Source organism: Hippopotamus amphibius, chromosome 5 (genome assembly GCF_030028045.1).
Source record: "Hippopotamus amphibius kiboko isolate mHipAmp2 chromosome 5, mHipAmp2.hap2, whole genome shotgun sequence".
NCBI lineage: Eukaryota > Metazoa > Chordata > Mammalia > Artiodactyla > Hippopotamidae > Hippopotamus > Hippopotamus amphibius.
The window spans coordinates 158359177-158377852 of NC_080190.1; the positions used below are offsets into that span (position 1 = coordinate 158359177).

At 43.5% G+C, this 18676-nt stretch overlaps 1 protein-coding gene across 5 annotated transcripts; it reads left to right on the forward strand.

Moving 5' to 3' along the window:
• NTAQ1 (N-terminal glutamine amidase 1) lies at positions 1–17628 on the forward strand. Of its 5 annotated transcripts, XR_009054037.1 has the most exons (7): positions 1–342; positions 5479–5578; positions 6496–6546; positions 10376–10524; positions 11165–11289; positions 13394–13546; positions 16946–17628. XR_009054037.1 is itself a non-coding variant. In XM_057737437.1 (6 exons), the coding sequence occupies exons 1-6, from the start codon at positions 242–244 to the stop codon at positions 17053–17055; spliced, it is 636 nt and encodes a 211-aa protein (XP_057593420.1). In that variant the 5' UTR covers positions 1–241; the 3' UTR covers positions 17056–17628. The 5 variants fall into 5 exon arrangements, 4 of the variants coding, with proteins under 4 accessions (XP_057593420.1, XP_057593422.1, XP_057593421.1 ...); XM_057737437.1 differs by lacking the exon at positions 13394–13546; XM_057737439.1 differs by lacking the exon at positions 13394–13546 and having other exon boundaries at positions 11165–11382; positions 16946–17062.
• The last annotated feature ends 1048 nt before the right edge of the window (positions 17629–18676 follow it).

Sequence of the window (18676 nt, forward strand, 5' to 3'; positions counted from 1 at the left end):
CCTCCCGGAATCCACAACGCGCGTCTCAAGCTCCTTGCGCGGGGATTCTGCGCGTTCGCTCGCCCAGGCCCCGCCTACCCTGCCCCAGGCCCCACCGCTCGGGGGCACCACCAGCGGCCTCGAGCTCCTCCCACTCTGCCCTGAGAAGCGACGCTGCGAGTTGTGCGTCGGCTCCTCCCGCCTAAGCACGCCCTCGGGGCTGGTCCAGTCGGTCCGCCTCAGGCCGGTGCCCAAGCCCGCCATGGAAGGGGACGTCCCCGCCGCCGCCGCCGCCGCCGCCGCCGCCCACTACCAGCCGGCCAGCCCCCCGCGGGACGCCTGCGTCTACAACAGCTGCTACTGGTGAGGCGACGCGGGGACAGCCCCCGGCATCTCGCCGGCCCGTGCGGCCGCGGCGTGGCGGCCGGGCCCCGCCTCTTCCCGGCCCCTCCCCGGGGGCGTCCTGGGTCTGGGCCGGCGGGTTTTCCGGTTTGAGGGGAGGAGGGAGCGGGACTGGCAGCCCTCGTCTCTTGAGTGGAGCTTGGGCATTTGGATGGGGGTGGGGGTGTTCGCCAGGAATGGTAGGGTCGGTGGTGCATTACTTCTGCCCGGCTCCGTTCATTTGGACGGTTCTCAGCAGATCTAAGTGCGTGGGCGGCCAGCAAGGGGAGTTGGACGCGGAGAGTGGAGCGCAGAAAGCCTTTGGAAATTATTCTGCTGAAGCCTGTGTGGTTTCACACTGATGTGAAGGTCATTTTAATTTTGGAAAAGAATGAAAGCACAGAGATTTTGCAGTCACATTCCCAAGGTCACCTAGCTATTGGCAGCCAGGAATCCAGTTCAGGCCCTTTTGTGCCAGAAACCAGGGTCTTAAGCACCATGTCATCATTATACTAGTGATTACATTTACATTACACGTAGCGTTTGATATGTACCAAGCATTATTCCGAGATGTGTGCGTAAAGGAATTCGAGTCCCACAGTTACACCAGGAGGTGGTTAGCGTTATCTCCATTTTAAAGGTGAGCACTTTGAAGCACAGAGGGATGCGAGTAATTTGCCTAAGGTCACATAGCTTGTGAGTGAAGGAACGGGGATGTATACGCAGAGTTTGGCTCTGGAGTCCACATGCTGAATGTACCCCTGTCCTAGGCGACCTCTGTGGCAGAATCATCACTCTTATCTTGGTCCTTTTCACTCCCAAACCTACCTTTCCTTTACTTAAATAATGATTTCTAACCCCAGTTTCCAGTCACTGCACGAGAAACCTTGCGGCACTCTGTATAAACTACCTCCCCCTCCTTCCGTTGGTCACCAAACCAGTGCTACGAAGAGCTCAACGTTTGTTCAGCTCTGATTACGTCAGGCCCAGTGCCAAGTACTTCCATCCATGCTTAGGAGAAAGTTCTGTTACTATCATTTTCCTCATTTTACTAACGAAAAGATTGAGCCGCAGAGAGGCCTGGTGTTTGCCCGAAGTCACACATCTAGCAAGTAGTGGTGCTAAACCTGGAATCTCTGTAATGCTGGAACCATGCTTCTTCTGCACTTTGTTTCTGCCCTTGCCTGTCACCGCAGTCCCATTAGTTGTTGTACCTAACATCCATTCATTGTTTTATTCACTCGTTCAATAAATGTTCATTGAAGTGTGTGGTGCATGATTCTAGGCATTAAGGATACAGCGGTGAACAAGATGTACATATTCCCTATGACCTCATAGTTCTTACACTTTGGTTGGGGGAAAGCAGACAGAACCAGGTTTAACCGTGTTTGGGAGTAAGTGCTTTGAGAAACATAGGACAAGATAAGGGATGATGACTCACTGTATTATTAGGATATTTAAGGGCATTGTTGATAAAGTGACATTTGAACAGAGAGCTGAGGAAAAAGAGGGCGGAGCTTTGTGAATATTGGCAGCAGATCATTCCAGGCAAGGGGAACAGCAGGTTCAAAGGCTTTCAGAAGGAAGCATGCGAGAATATTCTAGGAATGACAGGGAGGCCTGCGCAATAGGAGTGGAGTGATTCGGTGGAAGACTAGTAGGAAATGAGCCTCTCTTCAATAGATTGTCTCCTTTTAGTTCCTTCAGCCATAGGCCAGACCCTCCTTGGCTGGCTGTTGGGGTCTGTTCTAGCCCTTCCTAGCAGGCATCTCTGCCCACCTCTCCCCTATCCCATTAGGTTTCTTGTTTTTTTTTTTTTAAATATTTATTTATTTATTTGGCTGTGCTAGGTCTTAGTTGTGGTGCAGGGGATCTAGTTCCCTGACCAGGGATCAAACCTGAGCCCCTGCATTGGGGGCGTGGAGTCTTAACCACAGGACCACCAGGGAAGTCCCCCCATTAGGGTTTTCTTTTTTTTCCCATAGATTTATTTATTTATTTATTTATTTATTTATTGGCTGTCTTGGGTCTTTGTTGCTGCATGAGCTTTCTTTAATCGCAGTGAGCAGGGGCTACTCCTTGTTGCGGCACGCAGGCTCAGTGCGTGCTTCTCGGTTGCGGAGCACGTGCTCTAGGTGTGCAGGCTTCAGTAGTTGTGGCACATGGGCTCAGTAGTTGTGGTGCATGGGCTTAGTTGCTTCGCGGCATGTGGGATCTTCCCGGGACAGGGATTGAAGCCACGTCCCCTGCATTGGCAGGTGGATTCTTAACCACTGTGCCACCAGGGAAGTCCCCCCCCCCCAATTAGGTTTTTAACTTCAGCTGGCTTCACACTGCTCAAAGCTGTTCTAAATTTTAACATGCCAGAGGACCACCCGGAGCTTGTAAAACATGCAGATCTTAGGGTCCCACCCCAGAGAGTCTGAATGTGTGAGCGGCACAGTAGAGGAGTCTGAATCTGGTCCATCGATCTCATTTCAAGAAACTCAGGCCTAGACACATAAAGTCTATCTCCTGAGTGTAGCAAGCCCTCTGAATATTTGGTCACCAGCTGTTCCTTCAACCTCATTGTGAACGTGCCTTCTCTGCTTTACCTGAGGGTTTCTCAGCCTTTCCTCTGTTGACGTCTTGAGCATGGAAAGTCTTTGTTTGGGGGCCTGTCCTGGGTATGGTAGGCTCTACCCACTAGATGTCCACACCACCCTCTTCCATTCTGTCACAACCCAAAATGTCACCAGACATTGCCAAATGTCCCCTGGGGGACAGAATTGTCTCTGATGGAGAACCCATGCTCTGTCCTGTCTGAACACATCAGATGGGTGCACGTTTCTACATTTGCTCCTGCAAATTCTTCTAACTTGAAATAAATGCCTTCTCTTTACTTCTGTTAACTTCTGTCAAATGTTACTTATTTTTTAAGACCCAGCTTAATGATGGTAGTGTTAACCAGTATTTGCGTGGCTCTGTGCAGTTTGCAAAGCAGTTTTGATTCCGTTGTAATTGTTTCAGATTTTTTCAAACATTTGTTGAGCACTTGCTGTGTGCCAGGGATCCTCCCCTTCTGCCTGCTTCTCTGACCTCAGCCCATCACCAGTAACCTTTGCAGAATCCCAGGTTGTCAGTGTTTCTGCTCCCCAAAGAATCCACTGACAGCCTGGGACTTTTTTTTAACCAGTTAACTGGGTTCCAGGATTCACACCCAATCTGGGGCACTTTCTATTCCAACAGTGACTCCCAGCATTTCCAAGGATAAGGCCCTCTTTTTTAATTAGCATCATAAGTTTCGTGAAATCCTCCTCAGCAATAGGAATTGTACTCTTGAAAAAAAAAAATCAATGATACAAAGGGACTACAAATTCAGTAACTCTTATGTTTAATTTTGTTTTTACTCTGCGTAACATTTACACATATTTGAAAAGTAGTAGGCAGAGTATGTCCAAGGGACATGTGTATTCAGCCGGCCAGTAGTGCTTCTGGTACCTGTGGATTCAGGAAGTTTTTGGATTAACTCTGTGCCCATTCTTGGGATGGGGAAGGGGAACATCAAGGAACACCCACTGACCTGTGCCTCCTGCATCTTCCTGTATCCCTCAGAATTAACAGCTCCCTCCTCTGTGCTTGCTCTGTGCATCTTTTATGCCTTCTGTGATGCTCGCTTATTTATGAATCTGCATGGCTCCTCTCACTGTCTGTGAGCTCTCAGTTACCATTACATCCTCCAGGCACTTAGCGCAGTGCTTCGTACATCACGGGCTCTTGCTTGGGGTCAACTCTCCAAAATGTCTGTAGGCTGGACAGACAAATGTTTTCTCAAAACTTGGTCTGAGAACATCCAGGTTAAAAACTTTTAGCTAATACATATTACGTGTCATATTGAAACAGTAAGATTTTATTACTCTGTGCTACACATCCTGTAGAATTAGTAGTAATCTCCTGTTGGTACTTCTACCACCATTTTTTTCCTGTAAGCTTTCTTAGGTGTTTTAGGGAAAAACAAAATTATAGAAGAAAGATACACTCAACTTCAGTACTTTAAGCCTAGTTGTATGCAGCGTTGAGACAGGTGGACAAGGGCAAGACTGAATGGAAAGTGTGTCTTTCCACAGAATGGTTATCAGTCCTCAATGCCATTTGTGCCTTGTCTCATTTTCAGGTAGCGTGGTTTAGGTGGATGGAAATTAGGTTTTGACAAATTGAGTCACTTGTGTGAGCAGTGTGTTGATGTAGCTCATTTTGAGCAAAGGTGCTGTGTGGCTCATTAGAAAAAGACAGGAACCCAAAACCTGGGCTGTGAATACTGCCAGGAGTGACTGGGCTTGCCCGTGCTGGAGTGTGGCTACCAGTATAGCTTGGTTTGATGCACTGGGCATTGCTTTACTTAGGTGATTCTGACTACTGGTTCAGATAGCTAAAGCCCTCTCATATAGAAGAGATTCATGTGGGGCAGGGATGTAAGGAAGATGGATTTCAGTTCGATATGAGGAAGAACTTTCTAAAAGTTGGGACCTCTTCCATATCAGAGGGGCTTGGGGAACACCACTCACAAGGGACTCCCTCCGAAAGAATTCCTGGACATATCACATAGCTGTCCCAATCCTTTCCAGTCAGGGGCCCTCCTGCAAAATACCCATCCTGTGCCATCGCAAAGGGGAGCAGGAAACCAACGTTAACAAAGATTTGTTGAGTGTCGATGATGTGATCGTGCCCATTTTACAGAGGAGAGAAGCAGACACTCATAGAGGTCCAGATGTCCAAAACTTCTTACCTTGTAAGCGGCTGAGTTGGAATTCCAGCTGTATCTCAAGTCCCTGGACTCAAAGCTTATAGAAGATTGACGTAGCATTTGAGCAGTTATTTTGTACGCTAGCCTCCGTATGCTAGCACTGCTGACAGAGGTAATGAGCTCTGTGTCTGTGGAGGGGTCCACACACAGTTTAGATTGGTAACAGCTTGCTGGGGATGTTTTAGAGGAGGTTCAGCTGTTAGCCAGTTGTTGGATGAGATGGTGTTTAAGGTCTCTACCAACGTTTTTATGTCATTGTCAGTCTTTTATTCTAATTTGAAAGACACAGAGTGTTCTTGCTTAATTATATTGATTAAGCAATTATTTTATTTCAGTGAAGAAAATATTTGGAAGCTCTGTGAATACATCAAAAACCACGACCAGTATCCTTTAGAAGAGTGTTATGCTGTCTTCATATCTAATGAGAGGAAGATGGTAAGTTGAGAGTGATTGCAGAAAGAAAACAAATTTAGGATGACATTAGAAGCTAAATAGAGCATGGGTTTAGCACTGTTCTGAAATGTGCTTTATAAAATACAGCAACATTTTACAATTTGTTTTTGAATGAGATTTTTTCTACTAGGACATGGTTGAGTTAGTAGAGTTTAGTCCCTTACTTGCAGGTAAGGAAATATGTGATGGCATGTTTATGCAAATTAAAGTCCCTTTCTTTAGGCATTAAGTTAGAGTTTTTTAAATTGTTTAGATCAGAGGCACATATTCTTAGGTTTGAAGTAAAGGTTTCTTTGTTTCTGGAGTTTTAATGGAACTGCAGTAAACTTATATGAAGTATTAAAAAAGTAAGCCCTTCCTATTTTGTAAAGCACTTTTGTGAACATCATCTTGTTTGATCCCAGTGGAAACCCGCGGAAGTACACAAGGTCCAGACAGCTGTCTCCGTTTTATAGATGAGGAAATGGAGACTTGGGGAGGTCCCATCAATAATTAAGTGAGAAAGCAAGACTAGAACCTGCCAGGATTTCCAATTCCTAGTTCGGGTCTCTTCCTACTCTCCAGAGAACACCTTATAATTAATTATTGCTCCTGCATTGTTAAGGACACTTGGAAGTATCTAGATTTCTTCTTCTTCTTTTTTTTTTGGCCTCACTATGTGGCATGCAGGATCTTAGTACCCTGATCAGGGATCAAACCTGTGCCCGCTGTATTGGGAGCATGGAGTCTTAACCACTGGACCACCAGGGAAGTCCCTGGGTTCCTTCTTATCCGTTCATTCTTTCACCTTGATTGTTGGTTGCTTAGAAATACTTTATTTTTCATGTATGTATTGCTTTAAAGAATTTAGTAGTAGTTTAACTGAATTCATGGCTTAGGAAATTTATTGTATTTTGTAGATACCTATCTGGAAGCAACAGGCAAGACCTGGAGATGGACCTGTAATATGGGTAAGATGGTCAACACAGACAGCTTCTAAGGCAATAGTGCTTATAATCCATGAGTGGTCGTTATGTTTTGGTAAAGCTGAAATGATTGGGCAGTAGAGAAAGACTATGATAATTATTAATAATTCGACCTTTTGACAATAGATGTTATTTGTTCTAAGGTAGAAGCACTTACGGGCATGTTTGTTTTTAATTTCGAAATTACTATAGGAATGATTTTAAATGGCCTATGTAGCAGATATGTTTGTTATCTAGCCTCTTGTCTGTTTAGCAGTGGAAGGAACCTTAGCAGTATCTAGTCCAGCTGCACAGTAGAATTATCCAGAGACTGTGTTAAAAATAGAGGTTTCTGGGAATTCCCTGGTGGTCCAGTGGTTAGGACTCGGGGCTTTCACTGCCAGGGACCCGGGTTCAATCCCTGATCCGGGAACTAAGATCCCACAAGCCCTGCAGAGCAGCAACAAAACAAAACGAACAAACAGCAACAGAAACCCACCAACAATAAAATCACGTTTCTGATCTAGTTGATCTAGAGGTTCAGGAGTTGGTGTTAGCAAACTCTCGAGTGAACACAACTGGCGTTTGAAAAACACGAATCTGCTCCGACCCCTTCATTTTTCAGGTGAAGAAACAAGCCCAGAAAGGCAAAGTGAATAGCTCAGGGTTATCTAGCTGATAAGTAGCAGAACTGGGTCCTTTCCAGTACACATCCATATGTCACCTTCATATGTCACCTTAACCTGGCCTCCTAAAGAAGGTAATTGTTTAAGCTAAGAAACATGAAGATAAAGTAAAACAACTCCATTCATGGTAATGTAACAAACATCAAGTTTCTGATGCTTATTTAGAATAAGATACCATTTGAATTGGCTTCATTTGTTTATTTAACATATATTTATCGAGTGCCTGTTATCTGCTAGGCACAAAATAGGCTAAAATCCTTGGCCTCATGCCCTTGCTTCCTTCGCCAGCAGGGGATCGGCTGCTTTATCATTGAAGCCCAAACCAGCCCTGGAGCACAGGCTGAGTTAGGTACTTTGGAGTTAAGCCGCAGCGCTCCCATTGGTGGGCTGTGTGAGCTGGATGGGTTATTGATGCTCTTTCTTCGCTGTCCTCCTCTGGTCACTGGAGGCTTCGGTGAGATAGTACTTTGGAAGTGTTGCCCTGGTATCTGGTACCAGTGCTCTAGAAGCATTAGCTCTTATTGTTAGCAAAGCTACATAATCCCGGTTGTGGACTGTCCATCTGCCCTAGCATTTGTGCCCGTAGCTGAAGTGCTCAGCTGATTTTGAGTCTCGGTCTTGTTTCCTGTCCCCAGGAAACTCTCAGGGAAAGGACCTGTGGTCTTATCCCCCTTTACACAGCAGCTTGTGGTGGCTCAGGGTGGGGAATTCTGTTTCAGGACGTCTCCACACAGAAAATCTCGGGCAGATTGATCTGTGCCTCACTGCTATTCCGTTGTAGGGAATGGGTAGGCCTCCCTAAATGGGTGGAGACACCAACCCCCAAGGGTCAGATCACTTTCTAAGTGGGCATCTCTGCCTCTAGCCCCGCTGGGTCTTTTCCAGGCATTTGGACAAGCTCTGTACCAACTCAGAGAGTGAGGCTACTGTAGGGTGCGTGTTCCTTGGCTCCCCATCCCTGCCATCTCCCAGTGGAGGAGGCCTGCTTTCCCTCTCGAGTTCACCAGCCATCTGGTATGTGGAAATATGGACCTGAGGTAACCAGAAGGATAGTCCTTGTTTATGCCTTTGCTTTTCTTTTTTTTTTCTTTTTCTTTCTTTCTTTTTTTTTTTTGGCTGCACCGTGCAGCATGTGGGATCTTAGTTCCCGGATCACGGAACGAATCCGAGCTCCCTGCAGTGGAAGTGTGGAGGCTTAACCACTGGACCACCAGGGAAGTCCCTGTTTATGCCTTTCTACAAGTTGTGTCTTGTACAAATTGTACATTTCTTGAAAGCTCTCCCCTTCAGGCAAGGTGCGGAGATGGCAGCCTTTCCTCAGTGACACTCTCCTTGGGAGTTGCCCGCCCCTGCCCTTGGTTGGCTTTTTATAAGACTGATTATTTACATAATAATCTCATTAATTCTCTTAGTAATACTATGAGGTAAACACTACAGTTACCTCCATTTTCATAGAGGAGGAAACTGAGGCTGGTTAGTGGCAGGGCTGAGGTTGAACCGGGTGATCCCACTTCAGATGCCCCTACCTGCATGCTCTCCCACCTCCCTTGTCTTACCTCATCATCTCACTGTTCTGTAGCAGTTGCCTTGTATTTCCCACTCGCTTCTCCAGGAGCTCCTTGAGGGTAAGGACCTATGTTTCTCATCTTTGTATCTGTATTTTAATAGCACAGTTTTCCACAGATAATAGGGAGTACATATTTCAAAAAAACTAATATGAGGTAGAAGATGTCGAGAGAGAGATTTTGGATACGGCAGAGACTACTTACGGCAGGGCTAGGAGAAGGTAAAAGATGGGCTTGTGGAGGAGAAAGCATTTGAGCCGGGGCTTGAGTGATGGATGCGGGGAGAGCGTTGAAGAAGGTGGTGCAGCTGGAGTGGAGTAACGCGAGCAAGTCCAGGGGAAGGCAGTCATGGACCGTTACAGGGGGAGCAGCGCTTGGTTCATTTATCTGGAGGGTAAGATGCATTGAGGGGAGGACGGAATAAGCATTCATTTCTGATGCTATTTCTGCTTTACTAAGATAGAATTGGAGCCAAAGGAAGCACTTTCGGCTCTGATGGTACATCATCTCCAGTCTCAATTAATTATCTTCCCCACCTCACAGGGTCAAGTGAAACATCGTTTGAGAAAGTGCTTTGTAAGCTCTGAAGTACTAGAAACCTAAGATGGTATTTCTAACATTGTACTAATGTGATTGAACTTTGTACCTCTCAGTGCTGTTCTCTGCGAGAGCGTTTTTCTTCTCAGAAGTGTTAAGCATCAGACTGCCCTCATGTCCATTGATAAACCTCCCTGACATCCCTTCCAGCCCTTAGCTGCCTTGGGCAGTGCCCCGTGTCTGGGAGTGAGAGTGAGAATTCACATGTGTGCTGGGACCCAGCTGTGCAGGAGAAGCTCTCTGTATCCTTCTTCCTGGATGCCTACAGATTAGGGCTTGGCTGATTTAAGAACAGTAACAACATTTTAAAGTCCTTCTTCCGCTCTCCAGGCTCATCTCAAACCGTCCCCTTTGTTCATGGGTAATGGTTTGGAGGATATCCTTGTAGACCTTTTCCTCCATACTCATATGCATGCATGCGTACTTCTGAATGCACATGTCTGTCTTTATATACACATAGATTTTAAAAATATGTATGATACATAATCTGCAATTTGCTTTTTCCATCCAACTGTGTAACATGGACTTAATCCAGTTTCCACAAAGATTTACCTAATTGTTTTCAGCAGCTGCATTGTACCCCATCTTACGGCTGCATCGTGGTTTTTTAACCATTCTCCTCTTGGTGGACTTCCGGTTGTTTCTGAATTTTCACTGTTATAAACAGTGCTGCAGAGATTTTCTTTGTATATACACCTTTACATGCATATGCCCATTTTTCTATAGGCTGGATCCCTGGTGGTCAAATTGCTGGATCGAAGGGTATTCGTTTAATGTACGTGAACATTTCCACTTTTTATTTGACTGTGTCCTGTCACTGGACATTTGGTCTGTTTTCAGGGTTTTGTGTTTGCCTTATTTTGCTGTTATAAGGAGGGCTGTATTAGTCTTGTGTCTGTTTTTGATGATATATGTACATTATTACTATAACCTTGGAATATACCATCATAAGGTAACCTGGTTAACTTCAGCAACTTTTACTTCTAGGATTACCATGTTGTCTTGCTTCATGTTTCAAGTGGAGGACAGAGCTTCATTTATGATCTTGACACTGTCCTGCCATTTCCCTGCCCCTTTGATACTTACGTGGAAGATGCCTTTAAGTCTGACGAGGACATCCATCCACAGTTCAGAAGGTGAGGAAGTTCAGGGTGTATTTACCTGCTTTCTGAAGTTAGACCTTGACAATTATAGAGTTATTTTGTTTTTGTGTTTGTTTCTGCATTGGTTTTTTAAAGATCACTTGTCTTGGCTTCACCATTGAGTTGATATTTGAGAATCGTGAGCTACACAGAAGATTCAAAATGTTTTAGAGTTTTAAAAGTTGTCCATTGTATAAAAGGTTGGCAGTCTTTAAAAATTTGTGTGATGAGATCCAAAAGATTTTCTAAAAGTGATTTTTGCGATTTCTCTCATACTCTTATTTTTGGATGTGTGGGTGGTGGGGTGATGTGGGGTGGGGGAGCTGGGTGCCTCGTGATACCAAAGTTGAAAGGGCTGTGATGGCAGCACCTAAAGATTTTGCCCTTTGCCCTTGATATACAGTTGTGTAAGTAAAGGCAACCCGATATATTTCCGTGCCTTTGTAGTTTGGGATTTCAGCTGATCACTTCTCATGGCATCTTTAACAAGGTATTAAAGCCACACATGTGTTTGTGTATCACTAATAGTACAAAAATGCCTGCCTAGTTTTGTGCATGTCACAGAAAATGAGTCTATATAAGAACTGAGTTAGAATTTCAACTGTGATAGAAATGAATGTTGGTTTATGTGCAGGAAATTTAGAGTGATCCGTGCAGATTCATATTTGAAGAACTTTGCGTCTGACCGATCTCACATGAAAGACTCCAGTGGGAACTGGAGAGAACCTCCTCCGTCATATCCCTGCATTGAGACTGGAGGTGAGCCCAGGATCTCCTCTCAGAGGGGTTTCTCATCACTGTGCAGATGAGCATGTTCCCTTAACCAAGGACGAGAAGCGCATTGTTCTTTGGGTAAGACTCCCGGAGTGGTGAGGAGGTAAGAAGTGGAATAGTTCTGTGTGTTTATCAGATTAAGGAACTGAGGCACAGAGAGCAGGAAGGCACCAGAACCCATAGGAGAGGAAAGGCGTTAGGGGAGCCAAACCATGGCCCTGTTGCTGGAATATCGGGTGTACCTACTGCTCGTCCACTGGATCTGGGGACATCTGCATGCTTGTGCCACTGGACAATGGGACTAGTAGCGCCTCGCCATGGTGGGGTTTCATGTTACAGTGAAGGAAATCCCCAGTGCAGCTTTGGGACGTGTGAAATGTCATTTCACTGGCTCTGTAACAAAATCTGCATTAGAAGGAGGTGAGAGCTAGCAGATTTTATTGTCCCACTCATCTCATTTATGTGCTTTTAGGCATCAGTCCAATTAATAATTTCTCAAGACTTTAGTAGATAAGGATTCTTCATCCTGTTACTGTTGTCTGGCATTCACCTGAGTTGGAAACATTATTTATAGTGGGAAGTAATTCGCAGCGTTCTCATGAATTGGTGAAATCATCCCTTCACAGGGATGATACTGTCAGAATGCTCTGTAAGCTGTGAAGGATGCCAGAAAAATAGGACATTAGTGTTCACAGTTCAGCAGGGAGAAAGTAAAAAATATATTTGGTGTATTTGAAGGGAGTGAACACTGAAAGAAGATTCCAACTCTGATTTTTGAGGCTCTCTGTGAAAAGCTGTCAAAATTTTTATAATTTACATTGGAGTTGTTTTTGGTCCACCAACCTGGTTCCCAGCCTCAGCGTTAGAATTGGGCTAGCTCAGGTCGGGAGAGGGCTTCACGGTCTTGCTTTCAGTCTCACACACCCTGCTGCACGGGTGTGGTCAGAGCCTGACACATGTGGGCCTTCCTTAAACACCACCTTGTCAGCCTCTGGCTTCTTTGAGTCGTTCCTTTGGGTTTTGATGACTACTTCTCAGGAGGTGCTGTTTGTGCCAGGCTTTGTGCCAGCCCTTTCACATCTTATTTCCACTTGCCCTTCACTTGGTGGACATGCACACTGGAGCGCGTGAAGGTTCGGCGCTCTGCCTGCCCCGGTGCACAGCTGGAAGGTGGCAGGGTCCGTTAGCACCTTGTGCTCAGAGCAGGGAGGGTGGTGTCTTTTTTTGCCTCCTATGTAACTAGCTCATCAGGGGCCTCCTGAACTTGACATTGGAACTCAAAGGAATCTGCTCTGAAGTGTGGGGTAAACACACTGGTTTCTCATGTAGTAATTTAACCACATGGTCATGTTCTTGCGTGTGGTAAATCCATTACTTCAGGCCCTATATTTATCAAAGGAATGTATTTGAAGTTAGGATAAGGGGGAATTACTTTTAGCTAATTAGTAGTGCTTTATATTAAAAAAAAAGATTCAAGAAGATATCAAACTTTAAATTAATGCCTGTTTTAGATCCTTTAGCAGCTTTACTTAGCCCCCTGCATTTAGTTATGGAATTGGCCCTTAGGGCTTAGAATTTAGTATATTTGATGTGTTCAGATTATAATTAAGCCTATACATTTAAAAATTTAGGTGGCCATGTGTCTGCAGACCCACTATTTTCAAGTCACATTTAGTGTATTTTAAATAAAGAACTCTTCTTTTTTCCCCCCTCCCTGAAAAGAGGAAAACCAAGATTCACAGTCTTGCAGCCTTGCTCCAAAGGCTCAGTGCCAGCACCAGCCACTGAGGGCTCAGTTTTTGAGGACCTTTCCCAAGTCTTGGGCGGAATTATAGGGTACAACCAGATTTGTCCCCTTCTCTTTCTGATCCCTTTGCTGCCTCTAGTCTGCCTTTCTCTCTCATCTTCTTGCTCTCAGGTGTTATAGTGACACTGGCTAATCTGAGCCGAGCTGGAGGGCCAGTGTTATGTAGACAGAAGTGTTATAGGAGAGATTATAAGTGTTGGGGAGATTATAGGCAAATGCTGATTTGTTATACACCGATCTTTAAAAATTAAAAAAAATTATTTTGTTTTTATATGTTAATAGGTAATGAATGCCTGCAGATCGTAATCATTTTTTATTTAATTACATTTAAAAGTCCTAGAAAATGAACACCACTGTATTTCAGAAGTTGAGGTTTCCTTTAGCCATTTGTTAAAGATTTTAGCTGAGTTACGTGGAGTCTGGCATCTACCCCAGGTAAGCGAGAACTTCTGCCCCATCTCTCCTGGGAGGTGCCTGTCTTTCCTTTATTTTGGATTATTTTGTCATCCTGCATCCCTGGCTCTCTGACGCCTTTCCTGGGTTTTGCTGATTATCTAGCTTTTTTTGTTGTTGTAAGGGTGGGAGTGACTGTGTTTCTAGTTTTCTGTATCCTGAGTGCTCACCTTCATTTTTGAAAGATATATTGTTGGGTAACATGTGCTAGTTTCACATGTTTTTTTTCTTTCAGTTTTTTAAAGGTGTCTCTCTTGTTTTCTGCTGGATTAATGTCTTTCTTTTTTAAAAAAAATTAACTTATTTATTGGCTGTGTTGGGTCTTCGTTGTGGTGCGTGGGCTTCTCATTGCAGTGGCTTCTTTCGTTGCGGAGCATGGGCTTCAGGTGCGTGGGCTTCAGTAGTTGTGGCTCGAGGACTGTAGAGTGCAGGCTCAGTAGTTGTGGTGCAAGGGCTTAGTTGCTCTGAGGCATGTGGAATCTTCCCGGCCCAGGGATCGAACCTGTGTCCCCTGCCTTGGGAGGTGGATTCTTAACCACTGTGCTTCCAGGGAAGTCCCCTCTGCTTGCTTAGTTTCCTTCTGCTTGCTTAGTTTCTTTCTGATCGAGGAGCATACATTGTTCTTGTATTTGTTTCTCTAAATGTAGTCTGTCTTTTTTCCCCCTTCTGGCTGCTTTTTAAGGTTTTTCTCTTCATGTCTCAATGTCAGTAGTTTGAGTATGATGGGCTGTAATGTAGTTTTCTTTAGGTTTATTCCACTTGAAGTTTGTTAAGATTCTTAGATTGGTGGATTTATAGTTTTCATCAAATTTGGAAATATTTGGCCGTTATTTCTTCAAATATTTTTTCTGACCTCCCCACCATTTGAAAAAAAATTCTTGTCCTTCACCTACACAGATGTCAGATGGCTTGCTATTATTCTCTTAGATCAGTGACGTCCTGTTCCTTTTCTTTAGACTTTTTCTGTATGTGCTTCATTTTGAATAACTATTTTGTCTGTAAATTCATTGATCTTTTCTTCTGCATTAACTAATTTGCTGTTAATCCCATCCAGTGCTTTTTTTTTTTCATTTTACGTACTTTATTTTTTTCATCTCTAGAAATTCCATCTGGGGCTGGTTTGCTGTCTCCCATCTCTCTCCGTCATGCTCATGTTTCACTCTACCCTTCTGAGCGCACAGAGCATGTTTGTAATAGCTGGTCCTTGTCTGCTGATTCCATTGTCTCTGTCCTTTCAGTCTGAATATGCTGATTGACTTTTCTCCTGGTGTTGCCATATTTTCCTGTTCCTTTGTATGATTCCTAGTATTTGGTTGGTTGCTGGAATTTGTGAATTTCACATCGTCAGTTGCTAGATCTTGAGGTACTTTTAAAAACAGTGTTGGATTTGGTTCTAGCATACAGTTAAATTACTGGGGTCAGCTGGGTCCTTTCAGGGCTTGCTTTTAGGCTTTTTTAGTTCGGGTTCAAAGCAGCCTGTCACCCAGGGCTAATTTAGCCCCACTACTCTGGTGTGACCTTTCTGAGAATTCTACCAAATGCTCATGTGTTATGAGTTCTCTCTACCCTGGCTGGTGGGGACCATGGAAGTTCTGGGAGTTATTAGACCGACTGCTTTCTGGTGCCTCTTTCCTGGCCTCATGAGATCAGTCCTTAGCCAAAGACTTGGGAGTCAAGGGGTGAGTCCCCTCTGCAGAAATCCAGAACTCTCTCTGCGTTGTTCCCTCCTCTCCCACTCTCTGTCCCCCACATGTAGCTGCCAGGCCCTCCTGAACTTCAATCTCTGTCTTCCCACTGCCGGGAAACTCCCGTGCTGTTTGTGTCCCTCTGTGCTGTGGTCTGGAAACGGCCCCCGGGCAGTGAGCTGGAGGGATCCAAGGGCTCCCTCCCGCCGTTCTTTCTTAGCAGTCAGTCATGTGTTGTCCATTGTCTAGTGTCTGGAAACAGTTGCTAAGTATTTTTTGTCCACTTTTGTGACAGTTTATGATGGAAGTGCCGTTCCCATAACAGTTCTTTGATAAGTAGAAGCATCTCTGTGCACACTTTAAAAAAATTTGTAGTATGGAGAATTTAAATCATATGCAAAACTAGACAGAATAGTATATTAGACTTTCAACAGTTGTCAGCTAGTGTTTGATATCTCATCCACTTTTATCCCATCCACTTTACCCTTTCTTCTATTATGTTGAAGCATATTCCAGATATTATGGATTAGTTTAAAAAAAATATGACCACAATGCCATTTGTACATCTAAAAAAATTAATAATAATTCTTTAAAATCAGCATGTATCTCTCTAGTCAGTGTTCAGATTCACAGTTATCTCATAAAGTCATAATCTTTTTTCATGTATTTTGTTCTTTTGAATCAAGGTTCAAATAAAACCCCCACATTGTGCTTGGTTGGTATGTCTTTTTTATTCTTTTTGTGGGGGAGGGGGCTGTGCTGCGTCTTCGTTGCAGTGTGCAGGCTTCTCTAGTTGTGGCGCGCTGGCTTAGTTGCCCTGTGCCGTGTGGGATCTTAGTTCCCGACCAGGGATTGAACCCATATCCCCTGCATTGGAAGGCAGATTCTTAACCACTGGTCCACCAGGGAAGTCCCTGGTATATCTCATAGTACTTTTTTAACATGTAGAGATTCCCAGTCCAACTATTTTTTTTTCTAGTAATTTATGTGTTGAAGAAACTGAGTCTGGGAGGAACAGTCTGGCTTTTGCTGATTGTATCTCTTTTGTATCCTCTCAATTTCCTATAAATTGGCAATTGTATCCAGTAAACTGGCAGTTTGCTTATTTATACATTTTTTCACTTAACTCTTTATTTTGAAATAACTTTAGACTGCTAGAGAATTGGCTAAAACAGTACAGAGTTCCTGTATACCTTTTACTCAGATTCCAGGGGGATCTGAGAAAACCACAGTGTAATTATCTAAGCTAAGAAAATAACACAATGAATATGAAAATATTGACACAGTACTATTAACTTACAGACCTTATATATATTGTGTAACTTTTCCCACTGACTTCTTTTTTCTGGTCCAGAATCTAACCTGGGATATTACATGTAGTTGTCATGTCTCCTCACTCTCATTCAATCTGTGACAATTCCATTCTTTTTTGTTTTTTTTGTTTTTTGTTTTTCTTTTATAACTTTTACCCTTTTGAAGGTCAGTGACTTTGTGTAATGTCCCCCTGTTTGTTTGTGTAATGCTTTGTCATGATTAGATTGAGGTTATACATTTGAGACAAGAATACCACAGAAGTGATATTGACCCCTTATGAAACATTTGAAGAATTTTCCCTACTTTTGGTCTTCTGGGTTGTTTTCTTGCTGTTAAACCAGAGTTGTGCTTTCAGTGGACATTTTTTCATGTATTTTTTTAGATTCCAAAATGAACCTGAATGATTTTATCAGCATGGATCCTGAGGTAGGATGGGGAGCCGTCTACTCGCTGTCTGAATTTGTACATCGGTTTGGCAGTCAGAACTACTGAACTTGACCTCTGGATGTAGCGCTGTGGAGAAATTCTAGGACGTGAACAATCCACCCCTTCATCTGGGACAGCAGATATTATGGTACATTTGGCTTGGAATTACACTTTCCTCTTTTAATTCAATTGAGTTGAAACGTAAGTGAACAAAAGAATAAATAGAAACAATTTTTTTTTGATATATCAGGTTGAAACTTGATGTAGTGTATATTTGTTCATATCCCTCATTTGTTAAAACATGTGAAGACTTAGGCCAGTAATTGCTTTTGTTGTGACAGATGTGTGGACTCCGTGTCTGGTTTGGATGTTTCATGTCTCACCAGCTACACTGTAAGCTCCTTGAGGGCAGGGCTGTGACCCGTTGCTCTGTGAATCTCTAATGCCCATAAAAGGTGCCCATAAAATGTTTGCTAGTGATTGTGCTGCTGCTTGAAGAGGGCTGACATTGTGAGCTTAATTAGCAATAAGTATTAATCTTTTTGGACCACTGTGTTCTTAGAAAAGATTGCAGCCCTCTCAGGCTTAAGTGTTATTTGGCCTATTTATATATGTTTTTAAATAAAACTGACCTAAAATAATTTTGTTTTGAAGATTTTGCTTCCCTTTTGATCATCTGGGATATCCAAAAATGTCTCAGTTGTAGACAGGAACCATTGCTTTAAAATACATTGATCAATCTTCCTTCTTGAAGATGTTTGGAAATTTGGCATTCATCATATAATTCCCAATAAAAGATGTTTGGCGTTAAACTGGCATGTAGCACTAGCTCTCATTCATGTCTTTCATGGTTCTATTGTAAAAACGAGCAAATTTCTTATAACAGGGCTGTGCAAGCTTTTACTCTTAGATGAGTCTTCTGCTTACTAAGAAACTTCCATTCAAATCCTCTGCCTTGTGCTCTGGAGGGACACCTGCAGTCATTTCCTCAGGAGTCAGTCAGTCTAAGGAAATACCATGTATCCATTTGGCTCAGCTGACCTGGAAAATGCTGGGAGAAAGTGAATCAACTTTGGTAAGAGAAATATAAATATGACCTAAATTATTTTTATAATTTAGAGTTAAATATAGACCCTATGCTTAGATACCTTTGTTGAGTTTCAGATGGTCATTTAAAAAGTATGTGACTACAATAAAGAAGATAAATCTTGGCAGCTTGTACCACAGAAATACTTTGCCCTGAGCAAAAAAAATCAGAGGGACCAAAGGATTGTGATCTGATTTACAAACTCCATTTTTGGAGGGTTATTATTATTATTATTTTTTTTTTTCTGCCAGTTTATGAGCAGGTTTCCAACCTGGTATTCAAAATTATGTCTAGTGCAGACCAGTCAGACAAGTTTGAACTTCCCAGCCACCTTGCCTTGAAATTGGAAACCCCCTATTTCTAACCAGTGTGGGGAGCAAGGTTTATAGTTATGTTCACATATCCAGTGACCATTATCATGACTTGTTAGAAGCCGTAGAGGACATTTGTTTTTTCTACCTACCACTTCTGCAGTGCCCTTTGAGGAACTCCTCTTTGTGTATTTCATATAGTCCTAGTGGCCCATAAATAAAGGCATGTAGCCTACGCTAGGCTGGGCTTGGACCCCATCCCTGGACAAGTCTAAGAACAACCCATCAC

Coding starts and splice junctions, on each gene's coding strand:
- NTAQ1 (XM_057737437.1), top strand. CDS start 242: ATGGAAGGGGACGTCCCCGCCGCCGCCGCCGCCGCCGCCGCCGCCCAC. Junction 5,579..6,495: donor TATCTAATGAGAGGAAGATG/GTAAGTTGAGAG, acceptor TGTATTTTGTAG/ATACCTATCTGGAAGCAACA. Junction 11,290..16,945: donor TCCCTGCATTGAGACTGGAG/GTGAGCCCAGGA, acceptor GTATTTTTTTAG/ATTCCAAAATGAACCTGAAT.